The 18,784-nt window shown below is 34.9% G+C and overlaps 1 protein-coding gene across 2 annotated transcripts in view; it reads left to right on the top strand.

The window, feature by feature from the left end:
* ZZZ3 (zinc finger ZZ-type containing 3) overlaps positions 1–18,784 on the top strand; it is a gene marked incomplete at both ends in the record, with an annotated part of 30,282 nt that overhangs the window by 1,947 nt on the left and 9,551 nt on the right. The window contains 6 exons of one of the 2 annotated variants that reach the window (XM_084265930.1): positions 13,115–13,253; positions 14,731–14,878; positions 14,964–15,079; positions 15,370–15,441; positions 15,616–15,717; positions 17,049–17,144. In XM_084265930.1, coding sequence (XP_084122056.1) covers positions 13,115–13,253; positions 14,731–14,878; positions 14,964–15,079; positions 15,370–15,441; positions 15,616–15,717; positions 17,049–17,144 — 673 coding nt within the window. Of the gene's footprint in view, positions 1–13,114; positions 13,254–14,730; positions 14,879–14,960; positions 15,080–15,369; positions 15,442–15,615; positions 15,718–17,048; positions 17,145–18,784 lie in introns of both variants that reach the window. The other variant, XM_084265929.1, reaches the window with a different exon arrangement.

Below are 18,784 nucleotides of genomic sequence, written 5' to 3'. Positions count from 1 at the left end.
TCAAGGAAGAGAAATTGGTCAAAAGTAGAGATTTGAGAACTTCCTCCAGAGTACATCATGTCTACATTGCTGCTTATATTTATTATTTGTAAATATATACATGTTACAATATTTATTAGAGAAGAACACTACTTGTTCTTATATTTTACTGTCTGTGTGTAGAACTGTGGTAATCATACCTTCGTGGTAACTGTGAAAAATTCCTGAAACAAAAGGCAGTTCTTTCAGTGCAGAAAGTTTATGTGGAAAAATGGAAAAAGAATTGTCTTCAGATGACACATTGAGCCACAGTTCCTACTGCACAGTCTTTGCACTGCTGTTTTCACTTCTGTGTTTTGCTGTTTAGTAGATATTCTACATTTTCTTGTGAATACTGAAAGGCCAAATGCAGATGATCTTTGGTTTACCAAAATGATTAGAAGTGGTTTGACTCCTCATATGAAGTCAAACCTCTTCTAGTTGTTTCTGTAAATAATCACAGCACAATATGTATGGACATGGGCGCAAGGCACAGATGATGATTTAATCCAGCAGAAGTTTGACTGCTTCTTTATTTTTTAATTAGAGTTCCATTATTTTTATAATTCAGTTTTTTGAAATTGTGTATGAATAATTTAGCAGAGAAAATTGGGAATTAATGCATGGTTCAGACAAACTATGATTTCAAAATAATGATAAATATTTGCAGTTTCAGCTTTCAGCCCAAAATGTATGGACATTTTTCCTGGTAGGTAAAGGTTGCTGTTCCCTAGATTTCAATGGCAAATAATGGACTGTTGTCTTTGGACATATTTTGGATGTTTTTGTATCTGTATGTAGAATGACTTTACTAGTTATATTAGTACAAAGAGAGATTACTAATGTGTATTTATTAGGAAAACCACGATAAAGATCATACCAGATTTTTAGATGTAGCCTCAGTTTTACTGCTCTTGAGTTAAACATGTCTGAAATGCAGTTTTCAAAAATCAAAATCTGAGTTGGATTTAAGTGCTTTAAAAATAAAAGTGTTTTTTCTATTTTTATTACAAAACACATATCTAAATTGTTCTTGAAAAAATTAAGCAGTGTGCCCTAGTGTTGGCTTTTGAATATACACAGTTGCTGTGATGATACAACTTAGTTGTTCAAACTGGCAGCCTGTTTTAAGAGGAGCATTTGAAATTGCAGTAGGACTTGGTAGCTGGCTACTGACTTGCTGTCTGAATGCAAAATTCCAAAAGAAATTGATGTTATTTTTATCCTATTTCATATTTTGCTGATTTTTTGGTGGCAACAAAAAAATTCTCTAGATCAGGAAAGAAAAATTTCTACTTTCAGAAGGAAAGCATGCCACAGGAGGTAGTGTTAGCTGGATTATGTTTTCTTCTTTAAAAAAACGTTGATGTAATTGGAAGATGATGGGCAGTCTTTTCTGTTGTTTATATTTGCAAGAAAATACATCTAGTATTCGGATGGTTTCTTATGGTGATAGGATCCTTCTAAAGTACTCAAGTCTTTATTTTAGTATTTGAGTGCAGTTGTCCTTTATCTAGAGCTTCACAGTTCAAGAGATAATCAAATTCAGTGTGCTACATCCTTTTTCAAGTTTTAAAAATACCAAAGTTCATTAGAGGATACTCCTAATTCATACTTTACAGTTCTTGAATAGGTCTTAATTATAGCCTTGTTTAATCTCATCTGGTGCTTATTTTCTAAAACGTTCAACTAAAAAAGAATAGAGGAAAAGAAAAAAGGTTTTAGCAGAACTGTTTTCCCTGACTAGTCAGATGCAGAGAATGCCAGGTTTCCCATCCTGTCAGGTGAAGGCTATGCACTTTGCCTGAGGTATTTCTCACAAAGCAAAGTGTGCTGGTTTTCTGCTTAATCAGATCTTCAAATGATGCACAGCTTTGTTTTTCTGTCTCTCATCAGTTTGTGATTAAACTTGTCTTTATGGATTAATTTTTCTGTGGTTTATATTTCTGTTCGTTTTTAAAAGCAAAGTCAGACTGATGTTAGCATCATGCCTGGGTTGAGGAGGCACAGTTCTCCAAGAATGCATTGATGCCATTCTTTGGATGTTCCACAGAGGAGCAAAAAGGAACATTCCTTTGTGTTGTAGAAACAATTTCATCTACCTGTAAACGTACATATTTCTTGTTGTATTACATAGCTTGATGACTTACACATTCAAACAGCCGACCCTCCGTCTCCAAGAAATTATTGTAACATTGATAAAATGGAAATAACAACTAAATGTATATTGTAGCATTTTTATATGATTTTTTTAATGTTTTGAATGTTGTCATGTTTAAACAACATTCCTATATTAATATTTCTGGGAAAACTAGATGATATAATAGGAAAAATAATCATCATGGCAAATTATGAAATATTATTATTCAGAGGAAAGGCTGAAATGATGGATGTCCCACAACCTTTTTAATAAAATAATCCCTCCAACAAAAGCAGATCCAAGATGCCTAAACAGAACTTTTACCACAATGTAGACATTGACGTAGATAATAACAGACTGGTCTAGGGGGTTGTGTAATTGTGAACTATTGCTACTGTTAAGTTTTCTGTTGTTACATGCACACAGTTTGAATATTTGTATATTATTCCTCTCAGAAAAAAAGTGTTTGATGCATACTGGAGAGTTTGGCTTATATGTTGTAGCTCACAAACCATTGCTTTTTCTCTTGACATATTTTCATCAAAATGGAACGTATTGATTTAAATCTTTCTACACTGCTTAATTTTACGTACTGTGACTGGTGCTTTGCAGATGCCTTTCCTCAGGAGTTTCTCTCATCTGCTGTATCTTTTTATGGTTTAATTTTTTCTTACAGTGCAGTAGATTAATTTTCTATCTTATGCAATGTTTTTATTCTCAGTATATTTTTCCCCTTTGCCCAGTGTTTCATTTAGTGCCCCTCCTTTTTTTTTCTTCCTCTGTATGTACTCTCTTTGGAGATTTGAAGTCTTTGGCAGGTATTAGGTTGCATGAGGGAAAATTTTTATTTAACACTTCACTCTGAGTTCTAGATGAAAATGTAATTGAGGAATTGAATTTTTATGTGCATACAATACATTATACGGTGCATTTCTAGGATCCTGTAAGTTGTGATTAGCTTTATAGGGATGGCTTAGGGCTGTAGGTAAGTCCTCTGAGATCTAAGAATTATGAGTGCTTGCCTACAGCCATTCAGTTGCAAAAGTTAGGACCTGTTTATTCAGTAAATAGATATTTTCATATATGTTTGATTTCATTCATTGCTTTTTAACATTTAAAGTCATATTAGCCATACTGACATTTAAACTGAAGACAGATTAAAATGAAATATATACATTTCTTAAAAAACGGTCTTGTGAATTCTTACCTACTGTGGGTTGTACAGTTGCAGAGGCCTTGGAAAGATAGAGTATCATGGAGGGTCACACAATATTTAATGACAGTTCATAGCAATACTATTAATATCTCTGGATGCACTTTTAATATTACATGGCTGTGAGAAAGAAGAGTATCCGTGGCATTTCCTGCGGGACAGGGTTTGTATTTTGTTCAGTCACAAATGTTTCTGCCTAGGGAATCAAAATAAATCAGTTCTCTGTAGAAGCTGCTTTTACTGTACTTGACCTGTTAGAGTAGGGTCTGGTGCTCCTTGGCATACCAGTTGTTTGAGAGCTGCCATAAACAGAACAATAACGTGTAACTCTAACGTAGCCCTGTAGCAGTCCTGTAGCAAGGCTAATTTATTTTACCATCACTCTTCGTTTTTTCCTTAACTGGATGGCAATATTAAAAATGGAACTGCATTTCATTAACATATTTTAAGATAAATTATCCATGCCTATCTTCATATATATTTGACAAGAATAAAAAATTACATGAGTTCTGTCATTTATCCCCATATATTCAGATATATGTCTCTGAATTATGGTCAAATTTATCACACAGTATGGATTTATTTTAATCTATGGCAAGTCAGATAATCTAACATTACAGTGATGTTATATAGTGATGTGTAGCTGATACAATACAATAAATTACATAAGTTATATATATATTTCTTTTGAAGGACACCTTTGTGTCATTTTCCTGAGAGTAATGCATTTTTAGTTACAGTGTTTCAATTTAAGGAATAACAAATTGTGTAAATCAAGTAACTTGTTACTTCAGTAGCAATTTTAATCCATAGTGGGATCAAGGCAACTGTTTGTAGATAGGTAACCTCTGAGTGAGTGCTTTAGAGACTTTATCATCAACATAGAATTGATGTAATACACTTTTTTTAGTGTTGAAGAATAATAGAAGTGAATAATTTTCTTTAAAGTGCATATATGCCATATATACTAGGTGACACTGTGTTTGTTTTCATACTTTGTCCCACAGAAGAGAATCTTTTTTTTTAATTCCCTATTAATATAAAACTTAAACATATGGAAAATTGATACTCTTTTCCAGAAATAGATTTTCAGAAGTAGATTGGCCTGTGGTTTTAGTAAGTAACAAAAAGTTAAATTTGCTTTAAGTAAAAATCTCATGTCAGTAGAAGTTGACTGTTGTCATTAGTTCATCTGCAAAATAATAATAACTTATAATATGAGTTTCTGATCAGCTGCAGTTTGGTGCAGTGGATAACTGTGTTATTAAAATGTGGTAATGTAGTGGACACACAACTACATTTATTAAATAAATCCTTGTTATATTTTATACCAGCTTAAAATAGTATTTTGCGAACCGTTTGCTGCCAGCTTTATTATTTTATCATGTTTTGTAAGATAATTTCTGTTTGTAAATACTTCTCAATAGAAAAATTCAGTGATGCAAAATTACTGCAGGACTCAAGACTATGGTTTAGTTACAAGTATTTTCATAATCATAGAATCATATTTTATAATTGCATAAACCATTCAGTAAACACTAAATAATAGAGTTCTTAATTTGGAAGAGAGAATGCCTTGGGCATATGTTGCATCTGCTTTTCTCTCTCTAGTAATAGGCTTACTCTAGGAGCCATGAAATGATAAGTACATTTGTCAAATTCATTTTTCTTTCTCTGAACATAGTTATCTTGCTGTCAACCACAACACAATCCTGGTGAACAGTGCTATCAAACACAATGCAATCCTCATTTTAATAATGCAGCCTTTGGCAAAACAAAGCTTGATTGCTGTTGGATTTGTGTCCTCCGCTCCTGGAATTCTCCTCTGTTTTACTTGATACCTGCTTTCCTTTTTCTGCCTACGCTCTCGCTTCTAAGAGTCCTCTGTTGCAACATCCTGCCTTGGAAGAGGGAGTGTGAGCTCTCCAGCACAGAGCTGTCTGCCTGACACTGTGTGGCTGTGTGCGCTGATGGATTGGCCACAAAATGTGGAGAGTTGAATTATTTTCTGGAGACAGTGGTTATGGTCTTTCCCCCTTCTCAAGCTGTCAGTTTTTAGAGAACATACAAGAAATCAACTTGTCTTTTCAACTTCTTTAATAGACACGGATCAAAAATCATGTGGGGAAAATGCACAAATTAAAGACAAACTCCAAATGTACTATGTTAACCCAGAAAGAGGTAGAACCTTATTTTCCTACCTGTTCATTTGGAAATCCTTACCATTTCCAAGGATCCTTGTTAGTAAATTATTCTGAACTGGAAAATTAAGCATTAGTAAATAATAAAAATGGTATTGAGATGCGGGAAGTATCAATTGGGATAAAAGCAATCCAAAAGCAAACGCTGTAGTAAATTTGTGGTCCTGATTTCAAAAAAGGGAGAAAAAGCCAAGAAAATTTGTGGTAGTAACATATTGGACCAGCACAGCTGTGTGGAGAGTAAGGCTCTGGCAGCGTATGTGGGCATGCACATGAGGGACACTTAACAAAAGCAGAAGTGGTAAAGTGTGGTTATTCCCAGTTATACCAATGTAATGTGTGTCTGGTAGGACAAGGCATAGATTGCCTACTTGGGAGGGGTGTACAGCTATTTAACTACAACATTAGCAAGCAGAATGGTGTCACCAATACAACAAGAACATAATGACTGGTGTATGCTGTGAGAATGCAAGTATCTTTTCTCTTGTTTTAATTAACCTAGCTTGAAATTAACAAGTCCATTGCCAGTCTTAAGTCCTTGTTCTGGTCTTACATGAAATCTTGACAGCATCTCGATCATGAACTCCAAAACTGTTTGGCAGGACCATTTAGAAAGAAATTGTACATACAAAGTATGTTCTAGTCAAGATAGGTGTTTCTTTGGTACTAGAAGGTACTTGCAGGGTATTTTGAGAGGAGGAGAGAACCTACTTCTTTGTTTCCTTTACATTTTGTTCTTGGTAGGAATGGTCAGAGGAATTTTAATCTTTTCATTACTGCATATCATTGTTTTGCTTTGCATAGTTCAAGGTGAAAATGCAGTATTATTGTCTGTAACAGCCTTTGAAAGTTTTATGCTTCATTGAGCCAAGGAGCAGTTCTGTTTATCCATGGTTGTTTATTATAGTGAATACTAATAAAAATACATTTTACTCATTTTCTTCCTTATTTTTAACTTTTCTTCCCCTTCCTGAGTGAATAATGGGGTTTTTTATTGCTGGTAAAACATTCAGCTTCTTGTGATTGCGTATCATGTTCTTGTATCTAGTTTAGTCTTCAGGTATCACTGGAAGAGCCTACTTGGAGTACTATGTTAATTTGCTCCTCCAGCATGTATATACACCTGAAAAAGTCTTCCTTGGGTTTTAGTAAAAACCTGCATAAAACCATGCAGAGTGAGTTAAAGGAGTTCAGTAATCAGTGTTGTCAACTTTCTCAGATTTTTTTTTTTCTTAAGAGGATTTATGTGCAGTTGAGTTGGTGTTATGGTGACATGAGTTGCTCCTGTTTTGTCTCTGGAAAAAAGCCCCTTCTGAACAGTGACTTTTCCCAACATCAGTAGAAAAGAACAGCTAAGTGGAGATACTGGAGGAATATGTGAGGTTATATTTTTCTCAGTAAAGGATTCAGGACCATTCTTGTTAGAGGTGATAGGAAGGGAGGAGAAAGAGTTGGGAGAGTGCTGTCAGTCTCTTTTTCTGTGCCCCTTGTGAGAAAGTACAGGTAATTACATGTAAAGAGGTTAAGGTAGAGTGGAAAACAATTTCATAATGAGTTGCAGAATTGGCTATAATTAGATTACCTTGGTCATGGTAGCTAAGCATTAGGCAAGTAAAAAACTACTATATGGTGCTTTCTTCAGTCAAAGGTGCTTTTGTAAATCCTAACAGGAATTGATACATACCTTTATTGATTACGCCCTTAAACTCTTTTCTGTTTCTGAAGGGAGATCAAAGAAGGGCCAGTCCTCATCAGTCTCTTCTGCTTCTTTGTTGCTGTCGTGTGTGTTCTACAAGTCTAGCACTGAACCCTAGCACTCTTCCCTACTGCATGAGCAGATTTTTTAAAATCTCAGATGCACATCAAATAATTGGCAAAACACTACGGTGTCAGAGTTGCTGTCTCGTGCCACTGGCAAAGATTTCAGGCCAAGCTTAAAAGCTGGTAGCATTATCTGATATTTCTGACCTGAAACAAACAAAACTCCAAAAAACAAACCAAAACACTCACTACTTGGATATTTGAAGATTCTGTTTGATCTGAGTTAAAGATTTCTCTAGAAAGGCAATCTCTTTTTACAGCTGCCTCAGGTTGACTTGGAAATTCGAAATGCAATTACTGTTTCCCCTCTTCTACAATAATTTTCAGTCTTATAATATCACGTGTTTAATAGCCAATACTTTTTAGCTTAGCATCTAACATGGGATTTTTTTCTGAATTGCTGTTCGTGGACAAAATCCAGAGTAATAAAGGACTAGGTATAGGAGAGCAGGTTTCAAGCTGTACTTTGCTAGAGTGCCAGTAGATGGCAATAAAACAAAGAATTACTCAAATCCTCCCCATTACTGATACATAGCGATTTTGTGTCATAGCTCTTGGAAGTAAAAAGACAAGTTTGCTATAAAGTAGATATTCTTTCTACATATATTTTAGCCATTTTTTTATGAAAAGGCATATGCCTTAATTTAAAACAAATCATAGCTACACAAGAAATAATCAGTATTTCTAATAGAAAATGTAAATTGCAACACGTGTTTTTTTATGTCTCATCTTCTATAATTATTACATTCTTTGTCATTGTGAACTGTATTAGGACAACTGTACAATTGAAGTTAGTTTTGAAATTGGGAACAGATGACTAGATGCACAGCATTTTACCAGTCAAGAGGATAAGTCACTTCTATCTAACTAGGCATCAAAGTACATGTCTCTTGTGAGGTCCTAAATGATTTGTGAGGCAAGTATAGTTGACAAAGTAGCTGTATTTTTTTTGTTTGATTGTGGGTTTTTTTTTTAATTTCAAGTAATTTCTGTGATCATCCAGACAATAAACTACAGGGAACTCTGTGCTGATGTTATTATATAAATTAAAAATAATTTCTTGCAAGTTTTCCAGTGTTAATAAATGTCACCTTTGTCATCTGTTAGCTTTATAGTAGAGTTGCATTATTTAAATAAGGGGGAAATCATTGTGATAACAATGCAAGTGTTTCACATCTATACATGGTTCATGGTAAAAGCAAATAATAAATATTTAGTTATATGTGTGTGAGATTATCTGCCTCAAAGTTCTAGATCACATTCTGAGTTACATGAATTTTATATATATATATATGTGAAACTATATGTTATATACTTCAGAGGTGATTACGTAGGATTAAAAAAGATGAAATGAAGACTAAACTTTGGATTGGCAGGGACCTCCTTCCATTTATTTTCATTGGAGGGGAGAGTAGAAGTAACACTGCTGTTTCTAGCTTGAAAGCTGCAGAAATGCATTATAGTTATGTGGTAAGATAAGGAAAGTCCAACAAATAGTGCACAATAGTGTTTTGAGGTACCTCATGCTAATTTCATGTCTGTAAGTTTACTTTGGATAAACATACTTACATTGTCCAACAGAACAAAAATGTCACTTCACCACAATTTAATGAAAAGCTTCACCTATTTATTTATCCCATCCAGTATTTTATTACATCCACTTACTTGAATTAGCTACCTCAAAATTAAAATCTTCATCTCGTAGTACCAAGTTTCTCACATCACTCTTTCGTGGCCTAAAGTGCAGTACAGTCTTCACTTGAAGGGAGAAGAAACCTTCAGAAGCCTGGAGGAGGGACTAGCCTCTGTGACTGAATGGATTATTTTAATATTGAAATTAAGTTAGTTAAAAATGCGGAATGAGATGGCTTCTTGTGTAGGGAAGTGTCATTTAATATAAAAAAATATGGGCAGACTTAAGAAAAATGCTGTTCTTAAGGCAGGTGGACTCTATATATGGTGCTTTCTGAAGCTCATTTTTAGTTCCTGATACAGAGAAAATAAAATCTGTGATGTAACTGTGTACCTTGATCTGGAAAAGTAAATTATCACAGGATGGAAGGAATGAAGCAAAGAAAGCATCTTTAAAAGTAGATCTTAGAAAACAGGATCAAAATGGAAATGAGTCTCGTTAAGGTATTAGCTGTGCTAATTTCAAGCTTTATAACCTGGAAGGGAAGAGGCTGCCATCTTTCTCATCACTGTTAGAACAAAGTTCATGGAAATGGATAGTGTAATAACTAGTTGCTTACGGCACAACTTCCAGAATTACGTCTCACCTATGTCATAATTATTTTATGGAGCAATCCAAAAGAGTGGAAGTTACCACTGCAGCAGAACAACTGAATCAGCAGGAACCCCTGCTGATTGGTGTCAGTCTCTAAGGTGGCTTTCCATTGTTAAATATTAGATCCTCAAAAACCCATTTTAATCAAGGTTTTTCAGCATAGAGGTACTGAAACATTCTGTGCTATACTGAATTATACAGGCATTCATCTGGAAGATTCCTGGCAACTAACATGGTTTAAGAAATTACGGTAGTGTTTCAATACTGGGATTGCAGAAACACAGAATTACCTTCTGTAGAATGAGTTTTCCTACAAAGAAATCTGCTTTTGTTTTTGTATGTGCTAACAATTTAGTAATTAGAACTGAGAAAAGTCTAACTTAAGTCAGTGTAGGGCTATGGCTGACTGAGTTTACTCAAATTAAGCGTTTTTAGTTGCATGAGTTTATTTTGTTTTGGCAGAGGGTGTGAGATATAATCTTCTTAGCAATTCCTCAGAGATCTTTCAGAGAAAATTAGATAACTGTAGCTAGGTAATTTTGAGATGGTTGCTCTTTGATTGCCTCATTGAAGGATGGAGCCAGTTTTGCAGCAGACTAGGGAGCGAGGTTTCAGCTACTTTCTCTTTACATTCATTGGGCTGTTTCAGTCTTGGAGAACATTAGCACAACTGCAGGAGGTAGTTTGTCATAATTGTTGCGCTTATTTACAAAGAACCTTGAAAAATGGATAGTAAAAGTGTTAGTAACTTAAACTTTTTTAAATCATGGAAATTATGCACATTGTGTGTATTGTGTCTATCACTTAGTGTGGCAGAAATACTATGTTAATGTTTGAGACAGAAGAGAGAAGACTTTGAAAAAGTGCTCAGCATGTACTGGAAAATCTTTTTGTCTGAACAGTTTACTCAAAACGCCCTTTTTCTGTCTTAAATTATTTAGTTACAGTAGTGCTTTAGCCACAAATCAACATCACATGCCATGGTTTTGAATGACCCTGGCATTCTTCTAATGTTTTACGTGTCCCCATGAAGAGCAGAGGTATTGTTTCTGAACCACCTATCTTCAAGTGTGTGGTCGCTTCAGTGAGGTCACAGGAATGTTTCAAAGAGAGCAGTAATTGGAGTGTAATGTTCTTCTTTAGTTTGCTGTTTTCCCTAATTGTAGTTTCTTCTCTTGCTGCTTGGACTCAGTTATTTAAGGTCACCTCATTAAGATTATTTCTTCCTGCACTTTACATATGTGGATCATTACTAATTTAGCACTTCATCTAATTGCCAACATTTTGTTGGCTTTTTTCTTCTATGTATGCAAATTTATTAAATGAAATTATTAATTTATTTCAATTTCATTTGGAAAAGCAATCACTTAAATAAAAATTGTAGAAATGAGATAAAATGGCTCAAGAAAAGTCAGGTATTTATTTAACATCTTAGATGCAAATTTTTTGTGTACACTGTGGAGCCTGTTACTGTGACTGTAGTTAGCTCAAGTCTTGTATCAAAGTTTGGCACCTGCTGATAGAAAAGGCTTTCTGCTGTGCAGGTTAAATCATATCCCTGGGTTTCATTAACCTTTTCTGTGTTGTTACAGCTGCACCTACATCAAACACAGCAGCAGCCTGCCTGTGTTTCCTTGCTCTGGAGCATGCAAGGCAGACTTCTGCATACGAAATGCTATCCGTCCGCCTGAGCGTGGACAGAGGTTGCCCAGCACAGAGCTGGGCAGTAATCAGATGCTATTTCTAAAAACTAAGTGAAGATCTTAATGCCACATGTGATGATTCCTATCAGCCTGTAAAAGTCTGAACTACAATATTGTCTCAGGCCAATTTTGACGTGCTGTTACTGGTTTTGTAAGCTGTTTCTGAAATATGTTTTTTGCCCTTTCAGGAACAGCCCCGTGAATTATCTTGCTTTATGCAAAGTTATTTTGTTTAGAAGAAACTGGAGCACATTTTCAGTATTAACTCCAGTTATTAACTGGCCTATTTAGCAAGCATTTTCTTAGTTGCATATAAACCTGAACATATGCATAGAAATTTAAATAATAGTAAATTTATAACAAGATTATATCCTACTGGTTTTATGCAAGCTCAGTATTTTACTTTCAAACCTCATAACGTATGGCTGTATTTTTTGTGTTCAAATATTACATCTGAGTGGGAAGAAAATTACCCTTTTCCATGGGGAGGCATAAGTTTAATGTCTACGTATAAACTTAAATATTTGATAGTACAGAGCATGTATTTTGCCTCAAGGCTGTTTACTACTCTCCACTTAAAGCCTTACCCAATTACCAGCGCTGTCAATTGGAAAACTTGCACCAGCTCAATAACCTCTGGATCTTTGCTGTAATACATGTGGAATTCATCATGTCTTTGTTTTAGCAATGTGGGAATAGAAAGAAGATTTACTAAAATCTGTAGTAGGCATTTAAGTGCAGGCTAGTTTGCATTTTGTGCTGAACTAAAATACAGGTGTAATGTTAAATGTCAAAACATTTTCCTGAAAAAAGTGAAGTTCACTCACAATAATTTGCAAAAACAGAGGCAGTGGGTTTTTGGGACATGATTCAGGAACTGGACAACTGCAACTGTAAAACTAATAAAAAGTGTTAAATGTAGTTACCCATTCTTTAAAGGCTGTATTATGATATTGTATCATTTCCCGACTCTGAGTTAGCTTTGTAGAAAACTGTTTGGGAAGTGTGATTGGGTGTGTGTATGACAGCCTCATCAATGACTCTGAAATGTATCAGTTAAATAGACAGCCAAAAGTATCTGTGAATCTGGGGTGGCAGGTTTGAGGGAACGCTGACAGTTTCATTCAATTACTGTATACTTAGAGGGATCTCTTTTGTATGTATTAATTTTGCAAGTTACTTGTTCGTTGTTTTTTATTTACATTTCATAAATAATTCTTGTATTCTACTCTAGATGAGGCTTATATGAAATGCTAAGATAGTTTCTCAGTCATTCCTGTCCACCCTGTGGGTGGTTGAGCAAAATGCTAAAATTCTATGGTAGAGTCATTTGTATTGGGGTAGAAGGAAGTGAATTTTAAAGTTGAAGAGAAATTAAGTCATTTTCTTTGTGCTTTTCTAAACTTTGTAAGCAAAGCTTGTTGGTCATAGCTATTGAGAATATGAATAGGTTGTCCCTAATACCATGTTGTTTTAGCTAGTATAGAATTTGCATTTGAAGGAAATCATGGGGGTTGTGTGTTAATATATTTTTTCATGGGTTTATGTAAATTCAGTGTACTATTTAAAAGTCTTGATACTATTTTTCATATAATTCAGTCAAAATATCAGCTGTTTCAGATAAGCTATGAAATCTGTTAGATAGTACTAGATAATCATGGCTAGTATTTAGATGGGGGGTGTCACTTTTAAAGACAAATTTCAGTGAGATGTTTTCCTTTGTCTCTGTAGTTATCAGAGACTGTTACAGACCATTGCTGTACTCGAGGCTCAACGTACTCAAGCAGTTCAAGACCTTGAAAGTTTAGGCAGACACCAGAGAGAAGCACTGAAAGATCCAATTGGATTTGTGGAAAGACTCCAGAAGAAGGTATTTCAATGGGCTTTTCTTAACTTTTATTCAGGTATTTTTTTATATGTAGTAATTAATGGTCTGTAGAAGTCAGAGAATTGCGTACATATATATGCGTGTAAATATTACAAGTTCTAAATCTTTTCTCTTTTGAGCAAAAATGGCCCTTTGTTTATTAAATCCGTAAGAGACAGGCCTTCAGTGATTTTACTATGTATGCTTTCTTTCTGTTTTTTGGGTACATAGACATCTCTAAGTTTCTAATTGTAATGTAGGTATTTAAAACCAACCTGAAATCTACAAGTGACTGTAAGTACTTAATAGTAAGGCATCAGATTAAGAACTTGTAACTCTTCTCATTAGAAAATTTAAATCTTGTGCTGTGAGTAAATTTGATGTGGTACTATTTAAAGATAGTTCAGACCCTAAAACCAAAATGAATACTAGAAAACATACCTGAGTTCTGGATAACATAATAGAATACTGTCTGATGGAGGAGAATTAATTTTGATAAGGAAATACTTTCAAGGTTTAAAAAAAAAAGGTAGTAACAGGGATACTGAAAAATGTTTAAAGTTTTAATACTTTTTTGCTGCCACATTCACCAGTCACAAACACACTAGACCTAGCTCAGTAGCAACACACTGTATTTCAATAAAGAATGAAGTAGGTATTTTATGGTGCTCTTTTCCTAGGTTTGTAGAGATCTAGGTTAAAAAAGAAATCTGTTTTAAGCCTGTTGGTTTCAGTAGTTGTCTCTCCATTAAATTTTGAGATGAATTAATAGCATGCATGATACAATAGTGTTATATTTGATGATAATAACTTTATGGGGAAATATTAATGCTAGTTGAAATTTGATAATAACAACTTTATGGGGAAATATTAGTGCTAGTTGAAAGTGTCTGGTGTACTTCTGTCTCCAAATCAAAGTAATGATGCTTTCAAGGCTGACCTTTAAATAAAGTGGTGAGCTGTGCAACAGTTGTGCTTTAGACAGAGGACAGCATGATCAGTGTAAAATACACATTGATTTCTTTGATGAGAGGAATTTAGGTTTTTCAGGTGATAAAACTCAGAGTCCTGTAGTTTCCTGTGTTAAGGAAGATACAGATCCTGGGCAAACAGTATGTTTAAACAAAGTAAAAGACAGATAGACAGTTACAGGATATAGAAGCCAGAAACACCTGATTTCATCTGTGAAATACACGCATTAAAGTTTTATGTTCAATAAGTCATTGTTGACTCTGCTGCTGCATATTTTACATGCGCCATTGTGTATTATTCTTGAAAGATCTCTTTCTCCTTAAAAAGACCATGTTCTGCATCACACTTCAAAAATTCTCATTTTGCTGTTAGGTAAAAAGCAGTATCAGGCTTTCATAACTTCAGGATTCATGGAGGTTTTTTGCATATAGAGCAATTCCATTAAATACTGCTTTTTTAACTTTTGAACTCTTAACTCTTCTCTTTTTTTTTTTTTTTTTTTATCCAGGTGGATATGGGTCTTCCATATCCTCAGAGAGTTGTTCAGCTCCCTGAGATTGCCTGGGACCAATACACCACTAGCCTTGGGAACTTCGAGAGAGAATTCAAAAACCGAAAACGTAACAGTAGGAGAGTGAAGCTGATTTTTGACAAAGGTAAAAAGAAAGTGGGAAAACGTTGCAAGAAAGGTATGACCAGTGTGGAGGTTTAATAATTCCTTTTTTTTATTGCTTACAGTAGGTATACCTGCAAGACCAAAAAGTCCTTTGGATCCCAAGAAGGATGGAGAATCTGTCTCATACTCTGTCTTGCCTTTAAGTGATGGTCCAGAAGGTTCTACAAACAGTCGTCCGCAGGTAGCTGTTACAAAAGCAAAGATATAATTTTACGAAATAGTACCTTTTGATTGTTTTTATCTTTTTTAATAAGGGTATGGTGATAGTATTAACTGTTACTTCAGAAGTTAGTGTTGGTGATGACATTTTATTCATGTACTCAAATCAGAGAATTCCTTTTTTATTTAGGCAAACAAAGTTTTCATATGTTTGGTTGGTTGATTTTGGTTTTACTTAGGTAGGAAAAAATTAATTTCTCCTAACTACTTTTCCTGAACATGTATTCTGTTTTATATACTGTGTTTGAGCAGATGATAAGAGGGCGACTTTGCGATGAGACCAAACCTGAAACTTTTAACCAGCTGTGGACTGTAGAGGAACAGGTAATTGGAAACTCTTTGATTTTGTAGCTGTGGTAACATATGTGAGAAAAAAAAGATAGTCTAATAATGTTCAGAGCACTGAGAAGTTGTCATGTGTGTGCAGATACTCATCTTTTGACAACCTTTTCCTCAGCTAGGAATGATGTATTTATTTTTTTGTCCCTGTTGTTTTAGAAAAAACTTGAGCAGTTGCTTTTGAAGTATCCACCAGAAGAAGTAGAGTCCCGACGGTGGCAGAAGATAGCTGATGAGCTGGGAAACAGAACAGCAAAGCAGGTAACAAGTGAAACATTTTGAGAGCAATCCCTGTCCTTGATTTATTTTTTTTTAAGGTTTTTAGGAAGCACTGCTAAGATACTGTATCCAGGCTTCTCTTCAACACCTAAGTCATTCATTTCTAATTTGAGACTTTTCCGTTAAAAAAAATATAATCATAAACTGGGGAATTGAATAATTAAAGAAATAAACTTATTTTGCTAGAAAAAAATTTTAACTGCTTGCCATTGTTTGAATGCTTGTGCTGTGGTAGTAGTGATGTCAGTCACTGCATCCTAGCAGTTGGTACAGATTCACAGAGGATTTATTTGTAGATGTCACTTTTTTCTTTTTTTTTTTCTTTTTTTCCCCCCTGAAATAGCAATAAATGCAATCCAGTACTTTTTCAGTATTGACATTTTCTTGAAAATGTAACAGCAGGGCTTGCATTTCAGAAATAATAACGTGACTCTTATTCTTGGTCTCAAGTATAGAATTATAAAAGTGCCCCAAAGCCAGTGGCAAAGCTGCCAGATTGTGATGGCATGCGTTTCATTCTGTACAGTAAGTATAGTGACACCAACTGTTCTTGGATCATGTTACACTGGAGTGCTGGATTTCCTGCTCCTCAGCACTGTAGAATGGGCAGACAGAAAATTAATTCTGTACTGGGGCCAAGAACCACAAAAGGGCACAGATGTGGATATGCCGAGAGTTCCTGCTCCAGACTTGTTGGGATTTTTCCTCTACAATGACATAACTTCTCCGTTTTGACCAAAAGCAAAAAGTGCTGATGGTCCATGCTTACAGTATTTTTAATTTCTCTTATTTCAGTTGTATACTTTGAACTAGAAGTGTATTTAATATTTCATTATACTTCATTTCTGATCATACCTATACTTATAGGTACAATGTCTCCATAATTGGGAAAAAAAAAAGTGCTTACTTATTTCACAAATAAAACTTAGAAGTACGTTCTGTATGCAAATTACGCATCGTTTATCTGTCATTGTTAAGAAAGAAGTTTAGCTTCAGGAAGCAACAAACTTCTGAAATCCATTCCTTTCTATCACAGTTTTTCTACATTTCCTGTGTACTTTTAACCAATAGTAGTATATTTTCTCTGAAAGCTTTTAAAGTCTCTAGAAATAGTACAAGTGCAGCATTGACTGTTTGTGAAGTTGTTTCAGAGCAGAAAATGAGGATCTCCTGTGCTTACATTCTAAACTGAAGCCTTGAAAAGCTGGAATCAAAACTCAGTGGCCTTGAATGCTGGAATGCTGGAAAAGCTTTGAAGTGAAGGCCTGTTACATTTCATTTGACATTTAATTGTTGTATGTTGTTTTTCCTAGGTTGCCAGTAGAGTACAAAAATATTTTATTAAACTTACTAAAGCTGGCATTCCAGTTCCAGGAAGAACTCCAAACTTATATTTATACTCCAAAAAGGTGAGACAATATTACAGTACAAATCCCTTATTTCTGTTTGTATTTACATGCAAATTGAGCCTAAACCATTATTTTTTTTCAGTAGATTTAAGTGTTGATTAGTGCTTTCTTGCTAACTAGTTCCACCTTGCGTGTATTTCTTAATAATTTGTGGAGTGATTTGGGGTTTTTTTGTTGGTGGTGGTTTAGTTTTGTGGTGTGCTTTTTTTTTTCTTTCTTGTCATTAGCACTGTAGGGTGAGCTGGGTGTTATCCTAATTTCACACCAACATCTGTTAATTACATCTCCGTTAGATAATCTCAGGGACATGGAGTGTCAGAAAAGACACATAGCAATCAGATTGTAGGCTGAACTAACAAGGTTGAATGATTGGTCATGGGGTACTTTTTCCTCATTTCTAAGTTTATTGTAGTTGAACTAGAAGAGGATAATTGAGAAGCCTGTTGGAAGAGGATGAGGAGCCCTGTAACTCATATTGTACTGTCATCTTAAGAAAACAAAAGAAAAATATCAGCATACTGAACTAGCACAAGCGGAGGGTTAAGACTGAAATGTTTTGTATTTTGGTTAGCAACATATGTGACCATTAAAGTACAGTGCTTTTCCTCATCTTGGAATGGATGAGAAAAGAGTATGGTCCTGAGAAATCTTCTTAATTTGAGAAAGAAAACACTCTAGATTTCTGTGCAGACGAGTCCATTGTTTTGATTTGAATGATGTGGTACTCTTGGGTGCTAACAAGGACCCTGGGCATTTGAAGGCAGTCTCAGATTTTGTGAGGGTTTTGTTTGGGGTTTTGGGGTTGGTTTTTTCTGTTAACACTGCATTTACAAAAGTTCTTTTAAACTTGTTACAGTGGCATTTTGTAGAGTAACGTTCCTTTTTTCATTCAGCTGTCTATGAGTAAGTCTTACATTGATTCTCCAAAAAGGCAAATCTGCTGACTTAAAAGGTTGGGAACAAAAGTTCGTGCCAGAGGATCCTAACAGAAAGATCTGCTATAGCTCCTAAATATTTCAGTGTTACACACTTGCAGTTGTCTCCTAGTATTCTCTGAAGTTACTGCAAACAATGAGTATTTGTACCAGAGGCTTTCCAGTTTGCCATCCATTATGGTAATGCCATTTTACTTTCACCAGGATTTTAATCTACTGTTCTGCTCTGTAAACTGTAGCAGGGATGGTGCAGGCGTGACAGTGTTTGCCACCCTGTCTATTGGAAAAGCGCTTTCTGGCAGAAGAAACCAATAAAAAAAAAAAACAGCTGGAAACATTGATACCTTAGATATTGTGGTGACATTCTTCTGTTAGAGCTCTAAATTACCTGTACAGTTTACCATAGTGTGGGGCTAGTTTCAAAAGGGGTTGGAAATTTATTTTTGAAATTTATAATCCTTTGTGTTCTTTATGTCACCTTATCATTTTAACTTACCTTAGTCACATGTCTTTTCTTCTCACTTCTTAGTTTTATTTGGCAAGACTGTTATTACAGAATGTGAGCAATGCTGCCAGGCAGCAGATCTTCATATTTGATAAACAGTGGGAATACTTAATCAGTACATGGATGACATTTTAACCATATTTTTCACTAATTTGAACAGCAATCCATAAACTTCTTTAACCCCACTGATGTGCATGGAA

Source organism: Gallinula chloropus, assembly GCF_964237585.1.
Source record: "Gallinula chloropus genome assembly, chromosome: 6".
Taxonomy (NCBI): Eukaryota; Metazoa; Chordata; class Aves; order Gruiformes; family Rallidae; genus Gallinula; species Gallinula chloropus.
The sequence above is the reverse complement of the archived record's forward strand: the minus strand, read 5'-3'. Positions and strand labels throughout refer to the sequence as shown.